The 8,032-nt window shown below is 41.5% G+C and overlaps 1 protein-coding gene across 4 annotated transcripts; it reads left to right on the forward strand.

Moving 5' to 3' along the window:
• Nucleotides 1-734: 734 nt before the first annotated feature.
• On the forward strand, nucleotides 735-5,721 carry LOC121537003 (AP-1 complex-associated regulatory protein-like). 4 transcript variants are annotated; one of them, XM_041844718.2, is made up of 10 exons: nucleotides 735-1,097; nucleotides 2,238-2,286; nucleotides 2,402-2,428; nucleotides 2,583-2,608; nucleotides 2,728-2,824; nucleotides 3,174-3,272; nucleotides 4,436-4,500; nucleotides 4,605-4,678; nucleotides 4,879-5,001; nucleotides 5,225-5,721. In XM_041844718.2, the coding sequence occupies exons 1-10, from the start codon at nucleotides 1,027-1,029 to the stop codon at nucleotides 5,518-5,520; spliced, it is 927 nt and encodes a 308-aa protein (XP_041700652.1). In that variant the 5' UTR covers nucleotides 735-1,026; the 3' UTR covers nucleotides 5,521-5,721. The 4 variants fall into 4 exon arrangements, with proteins under 4 accessions (XP_041700652.1, XP_041700661.1, XP_041700670.1 ...); XM_041844727.2 differs by having other exon boundaries at nucleotides 4,442-4,500; XM_041844736.2 differs by lacking the exon at nucleotides 3,174-3,272.
• The last annotated feature ends 2,311 nt before the right edge of the window (nucleotides 5,722-8,032 follow it).

Consider the following 8,032-nt stretch of genomic DNA (forward strand, 5'->3'; position numbering starts at 1 on the left):
TGTAAACATTTATCCTACACCGAGACACTCAATGTGGTCTCGAGACCGGACTCGAGTACTGCAACACTGCCCAGTTGTCTTAAAAGCACCATTAGGCCTACATCCCGGAGTTCCCAAATGTTGACCTCTGATGTAACCTACTAAGGAAATTACCACAATAACAACAACAAAACATTATTTACGACTGGTATTACCACCTTCCCTCCACTTGGCTATGAATGCAGCATATGCACTAGTCTCAGAACTCAGAAGCCCAGGCTTCTCATGTATGAGATTTGGAAGGTCACAGGTAGGCTTACCCCCAAAATTATCCTTGAGCGGCAACTTCAAAGTCCACTATCACTCTATACTTTTAAATATGTCAATTTTTTATGTTTACCGTGTACATATGTTTGTCATTGAGTGTTGAAATTAGCATCTGGTAAAACATTATTTGCACCAAGGGAACAATGTGTCAATGGAGAAAACAATGTTTTAAAATAGATGTGGGCTACTGTAATGTTGTACAACATATAATATGCTGACTGTGTTTTCAATTATGCCAGTCCTACGTAAAAACTACAGAGGATGAGGAAAAAGCACTCCAAAAGTTGTTGATTTGACAAAAATAATGGTGGGCCTAGTAGTTTCTTGCTGTCTCAAAACACTGTTTTTGCTTTTAAAGCGTCCTCATTTCGTTTGAACCAGGTTAGATTCCGTAGCTAAACATGAGTCACGTGCCTAGAACTAGGAAGAGGAAGTATTGAATGAGACTTCAAAAAACCACGACTGTTGCTAGCTACATTTTTCTGATTAATATTGATGTTCAACAAGCTTCTGTACATAGAAATATAGAATGTATCATGATGAGCTGTTGTGCATTGGGTGTCATGTCACCCTTTAATTGTAAGAGCTAGCTAATGTCCGCGGCGACGGTCGAAGGTCTTAGTAAGGAATGAAACACCTGTGCTAGCTATCCAGCTAATTTATCAAAATATCCAGCAAGTTGGCACCCAACCCAACGAAGGTACATTTTGACAGAATGCGATGGGGAACTGTTGGGCTTATTGTTCTGGGATCTTCAGAAGAGAAGCAAACAGGATAAAACGAGGAGGCGGGTAAGTGATACGCCCTTTTAACTAGCGTTGACCAGCCTAGGTTAGCTAGCTAGCTAGACACAAGTATACAGTGGGTCGGCTGTCATACAATACATCAATGCAGCGTCAAAACCTCCACGGTGCTAAAGGGTTTATACGTGACACAGTTGCTTGTCAAGTACCTTTCTCTGCTAGCTAGTTAGATTTTTCAGCATCAGCAAGCTGAAGCCACATAGTTTCTAAACCTAGTATCTACATACTGTACTAAAGATGTTTATAACTAACCCAAGATAGACCACAGCCTGTCGGTTACAATGTGAACAAATGAGTCATAGTGGGCAGAACAAGCAAGGAGGGGGGCAGAGCCAAGCACGAGCTAGCGAGATCCTATTGGTGAGTTCTAGCATATTTGCATATTTCCGTTAGGGAACGCCTGTGCAGTGCGCCTGTGCCATAACTAAATTCGCCCTTGCACTCCTAAACAACGCCAAGAGTAAAGTCTACAAAACTTAGTCCACTCTGTTCTTAACAGATTTTAGTTTTTGGATAATTAAACTGTTTTGAGCTCAAATGTTTAATGATGAACATTTGCAGAATGTCGGCCAAAATCCATCTCGTTCCATCTTCTCCCACTGCCCGCCGCGGGGCTTCCTCTCACCACCATATTTGGTAGTGAGTGGAAACGCCAAGGGATGCTTCACATTTATACAGTACATCCGGTGAAATATCTGTCTCATTGTTCTATCTGTGACTGTACTGTCTTTGCTGAAGCGTTCCCCACCCTACCCTTCACATGGGTCTTGCCATATGGACACGCAGCATTTTTGGGAGTGCATGATGTATTTCCTTTTAATATTTGATTATGCTTTATTGAATTCTAATTTAAACAAATCTTAAACATTTGTGTAGGCGGAAGACCCATTACATGCTTCCTTAGAGGAAAAATCACATTCTGAGTTGACAAATCAAAGTTTATTAGTTGCGTACACAGATTTAAACTGTAGGCTTGATGTTATTGATATCAGTTAGGCTTTAATGTTAGTTTTGATGTCTGGCAGTATATATTATGTTGAAAGAACTAGCTATGACAATCATGTAAAGTCACAGTGACCAAAAGCAGCCTAAATGGATGACAATATTGTCACATTTCTGTCCATGCAGGTCAAAATACTTTAGAAGCAGTACTGCTGGGGAACATTACACAATAGAGGTATGGTACTTACATTTTTCTGGAAGATGGCATGTTTCATCAGGCATCACTTGGTTGAAAAAAAAGAAAGGTGATGTAACTAGCTAATACTGACATTGCAGTTCTTTCTCCACAGTTTGAAAACCTTGTTGAAAGTGATGAGGTAAGTGTGAACATGTAGACCATATTTGTTTGATTGAAACAATCCCAAAGGGTGATTATTGTCTGAAGATGCACAGAAGACACAATGAATGTTGGCATATTGTGCATTTATCTTTGCCCACTTTTGGTTTGAAGTTGTCTTATTCTAATTTCAGGCAGAGAGCCCACAAAGCTGTCCCAGGTATGTTTTTGAAACTTTGTTTCAGGGGACTGGCAAATGCATTTCAGAAGAATAATGTTAATCAGGGCTTGGTGAGTCAAGGTGAGCTTGAGGTAATCTTTGTTTAATTTTGATACCAGGCCTATCAGCGAAGATGAGATCATCCACCTCAAAGAGCACCGTTATGCTGCAATTTCCGATCAGCAGACCTTGATAGACGAGAAGCTGCAAGCAGAGGTAGGCAAGCAAACAGTTTCATCTCCGGCTATGTAAGGCATATAGACAGAGCCTCTGAAAGGGCAGGATACATGCAGATGTAGTTTTACATAGAACCTTGTTTTATTTTTGCTTATTGATGATGGAAGGTTTAATTCAACAGAATCATTACACTTCCCAAATTCTCATTTATAAGCTTTGCAGTGCCTTTCATGTAGCTAGATAGCTAGTTAAGTTGATGCTTAGCCTAAGTGCTCATAGCAGGCTTATATTTTAATTTGGTCCGATCTTAATTTTCCATTATTTGCTTTGCAATTTTGGTTTTCTGTTCTCAGCTTTATGTTCTTTATGTTTTGTCATTTCTGCTCAGTTATTAGCACAAGAGGAGAAGTTAAGGCTAGAAGAGGAGGCTAGAAATGCTGCCCAGCGTGAGGCCGCCAGGCTGGCACGCAATCGAAAGATAAAGGAGGTGAGGCGGCCATTATTGAAGTGCGCCTGTCGTCCCTTCACTACCTTGTTCCGCCTCACCCACCTTTTCCTTGGCTCTACCCCTGCTTCTCTTGATAACCCCTTCAAGTACATAATGCCACATAAACTGGTGGTCAATCTTTTGTCAATCTAAAGTAATGTAGCCGATGGTATGTCTCTCTATATGAATTTGTAAATCGTACCCCCAGGCAAGTGTCCTTTTTAAAGTCAAACTATCTGAACTGTAAAAACCAGACTCGGTATTGGGTTTGCATTTCCCATTTTTACTTAACTGAGGCATTTGTCCTCAAATGATATATCCATTTACTTCCTTTCCTTTGATGTTTGTCGATGCTGTGCTTTTAAAAATGTTTCATTCCACTGCTTTTCCCTTGGTTAAAGGACAAGTAAAACAATTTAAAAAATCTACATTTTTGATAACATGAACAAAGGCTCTAAAAGCACCCAAATACGTCCTTTTAGAAACGGCAACGCTCTCAGTGTACTGTAGTAATGCAGGTCTTTAGATGTTGTACACATAAAATTGTGTAATTCCTAACTTAATTGTGTCATATCCTCAACGTTATATTCCATTTTGTTGGACTCGAGCGACACTTCTGTGTGCGAAGATGCACTTGCTTTTTTGTTCCCGTTGTGGTGATAGAAAGCCTATGCATATTCACACACGGAAAAGTATCGCTCGAGTCCAACAAAATGGAATATAATGTTGCGGATAAAGGTTATAATGACACAATTTCATGTGTACAACATCTAAAGACCTGCAACACTATACTGAGAGCGTTTCCGTTTCTTAAAGGATGTATTTGGGTGTTTTTGGAGCCTTTGTTCATGGTTTATCTGTGCCCCTGCAACTGCAGAACGGGCATGAGGAAGTATTTTGCTGGTGGGGCAAGTTTCTCAAAACCAAGTGAAATCGCTAGTGTCTGGACGCTTCTATAACATGCCATTTACATCAAAAATAGAGATTTTGTTGACAAAGTTAACTTGTCCTTTGAATTCAATTTCTGTTTCATGTGTTTGCCCAGCTGCCACCTTTAATCAATTTTAACAGTTGATTGGATGCATTTCACTAACACATTTTTAAGAGATCATTATTTACCATTTCCACCAAGTGTTTTTCTGAGGTATTCCTATTTTTCAAAGCACCAGCTTGCACAATGGACTAAAGGCAAGGCGGAAGTCAAAGGTGGCGCAGCCCATCTGAAAAAGTGAGTATATCAACCAAGCAGAAATGTCTACCACCTCATAGTCTATGTGTGTCAAATTGAGTAAAGTTTACGGTTTCTCCTTCACTGGTTGGATTCTGTTCTAGGCATGGCTCAGGTGAAGACTTTGATGTCTACCTACAGAATGTGAAAGCCACGTCGGAAGCCTTCAGGAGCAGCAGTGAGTCCGCTATTTTAGCACAACCATTTTCCGTAGCCTATATATTATAGGCCATGTTTGATACAGCTCTTCAAAAATGGTGCATACCAACATTCTATTTTAAGATAAATGACTTTCTGTATCCATAAAAGGTCATCCTCATGCATCATTATGAGACCTCTTGCTCTTTGACACCACCTGTAATTTGTTTGTGTCATCAGGGCTGTCCTCTGAGACTAACGTGATCACTCCCAACACGGAGAGCAGCTGGGACTTCAACACCAAGACCCGCTCCACCAATGATGACGGAACCTCACTGGACCTGGAGTGGGAGGACGAGGAAGGTGGGGGCTTGTCTAATTACTTTACTTATTGTCTCCTTTGGGATGTTTTGTCGGTGGTGTTCCATGAATTTGCACTACATTCCCTGAACTTGTACTACTTGTACTGTGCAGTTTCATTGAACAAGTACAGTAATTGTCGAATTCAACCCTCAAAACCACCAGTTGAATGACCATGTGAGGTTTAACTCCATGTATCAGTGTATCACGTTGTCCTTGTCATCAGGGATGAACCGGGCGGTCCCGGCGTGGGAGAGGTCTAAAACAGAAGAGGATATACTCCGAGCGGCATTCCAGCCGGGCGAAAAGCAGGCGACCAGTGGTCCGGCCTCCGCTTCGGAGGACTCCAACGCCCTGGAATGGGAGAACGACTTTGTGAGCGCGCACACCGAGGAAAATGCTGAGGAGAACACAGAGGACTCTGAATACGAGTGCTTTGTCAACCCCATAATGGATATGGACACCCCATCTGAGGAAACACCACCGCTAGATATCACTACACCGGAGATTGAGGAGAGATAGTCCCCATCGCCAGGGGAACCAGAATCAAATCCTAGCGTTAGTCCACCAGCCCATTGCCTCACCCAAAAGGGAAATTGATTTACTACTACACATACTTCTGTGTCTGCTTGCTCTGAGTGTATGTGTCATTAACATGGGCATGTCTGCCAATGTTTCTACAGTGAAGGAAAAAAGTATTTGATCCCCTGCTGATTTTGTATGTTTGCCCACTGACAAAGACATGATCAGTCTATAATTTTAATGGTAGGTTTATTTGAACAGTGAGAGACAGAATAACAATACAAAAATCCAGAAAAACGCATGTAAAAAATGTTGATTTGCATTTTAATGAGGGAAATAAGTATTTGACCCCTCTGCAAAACATGACTTAGTACTTGGTGGCAAAACCCTTGTTGGCAATCAGAGGTCAGACGTTTCTTGTAGTTGGCCACCAGGTTTGCACACATCTCAGGAGGGATTTTGTCCCACTCCTCTTTGCAGATCTTCTCCAAGTCATTAAGGTTTCGAGGCTGACGTTTGGCAACTCGAACCTTCAGCTCCCTCCACAGATTTTCTATGCGATTAAGGTCTGGAGACTGGCTAGGCCACTCCAGGACCTTAATGTGCTTCTTCTTGAGCCACTCCTTTGTTGCCTTGGCCGTGTGTTTTGGGTCATTGTCATGCTGGAATACCCATCCATGACCCATTTTCAATGCCCTGGCTGAGGGGAGGTTTTCACCCAAGATTTGACGGTACATGGCCCCGTCCATCGTCCCTTTGATGCAGTGAAGTTGTCCTTTCCCCTTAGCAGAAAAACACCCCCAAAGCATAATGTTTCCACCTCCATGTTTGACGGTGGGGATGGTGTTCTTGGGGTCATAGGCAGCATTCCTCCTCCTCCAAACACGGCGAGTTGAGTTGATGCCAAAGAACTCGATTTTGGTCTCATCTGACCACAACACTTTCATCCAGTTCTCCTCTGAATCATTCAGATGTTCATTGGCAAATCTTCAGACGGGCCTGAATATGTGCTTTCTTGAGCAGGGGGACCTTGCGGGCGCTGCAGGATTTCAGTCCTTCACGGCGTAGTGTGTTACCAATTGTTTTCTTGGTGACTATGGTCCCAGCTGCCTTGAGATCATTGACAAGATCCTCCCGTGTAGTTCTGGGCTGATTCCTCACCGTTCTCATGATCATTGCCACTCCACGAGGTGAGATCTTGCATGGAGCCCCAGGCCGAGGGAGATTGACAGTTTTTTGTGTTTCTTCCATTTGCGAATAATCGCACCAACTGTTGTCACCTTCTCACCAACCTGCTTGGCGATGGTCTTGTAGCCCATTCCAGCCTTGTGTAGGTCTACAATCTTGTCCCTGACATCCTTGGAGAGCTCTTTGGTCTTGGCCATGGTGGAGAGTTTGGAATCTGATTGATTGATTGCTTTTGTGGACAGGTGTCTTTTATACAGGTAACAAACTGAGATTAGGTGCTCCTAATCTCAGCTTGTTACCTGTATAAAAGACAACTGGGAGCCAGAAATCTTTCTGATTGAGAGGGGGTCTAATACTTATTTCCCTCATTATAATGCAAATCAATTTATAACATTTTTAACATGCATTTTTCTGGATTTTTTTGTTGTTATTCTGTCTCTCACTGTTCAAATAAACCTACCATTAAAATTATAGACTGATCATTTCTTTGTCAATGGGCAAACATACAAAATCAGCAGGGGATCAAATACTTTTTTCCCTCACTGTATGTACATACAGGTCAGATAAAGCTGTGGACATGCCAGATTTTCTCTGACCCATTCGCTGTGTCAAATATTGGTTCATTGGGAATGTTTGATGCTACACCTAACCCCATCAACGTTATGTGTTTGTCCTCATTGACTGGTGGGCCAATTTTTTGATTTGACAATCTTCTCTTGTATGTTAATGATTGAGCCTTAGTTGGACTGACAAAATTTTCTTGGAATCATGTCACCTAGTGCATCTTTGAATCAAGTGCAATTTGCAGATCTAGTTTGGTGTGAGTGATTGGATTTGTATTTGTGAGAGGGTTACAGTGTCTTCACAGTTAAAATTAACTGAAAGCATATAGGAACAAATACGATAAAAGCAACAACTAGTACTACTTCTATCAGTGCCTCAATCACTAGAAAATAAAACGGGCAAATAAATTGTTAATCTAGTAGTTAGCTGACAAAGATTGTCCGTTAGCAAGGATCTTAGCTTGCCGGTTCCCTGGTATGAAACATGTAGAGAAACTCTTGATTGGAGTATATCATATCATGTAGCAACTTGTCTGTACAAAGTATACATGCATTGTGCTTGTATTGGAGAAATGCAAGCGCTATCATTGCTATTTTGTTTATCCTCATTTCCAATTAACAAGTGAGTCATCATGGACACGTATTACTACACTTTTATTTATTTTAAACCAGCTTGTGCGACAAACATAGTTATTTGTATTGTTTTATATACCTTGAAAGTTTGCTACCTGCAATTTTTATAATTAGTTACTCCCCTATGT

Source organism: Coregonus clupeaformis, chromosome 2 (assembly GCF_020615455.1).
Source record: "Coregonus clupeaformis isolate EN_2021a chromosome 2, ASM2061545v1, whole genome shotgun sequence".
In the NCBI taxonomy this organism is placed as follows: Eukaryota; Metazoa; Chordata; class Actinopteri; order Salmoniformes; family Salmonidae; genus Coregonus; species Coregonus clupeaformis.

Excerpts from the sequence above, each read along its gene's own strand:
- LOC121537003 (XM_041844718.2), top strand. The coding sequence starts at position 1,027 with ATGGGGAACTGTTGGGCTTATTGTTCTGGGATCTTCAGAAGAGAAGCA. Across the intron at positions 2,429-2,582 it reads ACCTTGTTGAAAGTGATGAG|GCAGAGAGCCCACAAAGCTG; the intron begins GTAAGTGTGAAC and ends TTCTAATTTCAG. Across the intron at positions 4,679-4,878 it reads GGAAGCCTTCAGGAGCAGCA|GGCTGTCCTCTGAGACTAAC; the intron begins GTGAGTCCGCTA and ends TTGTGTCATCAG.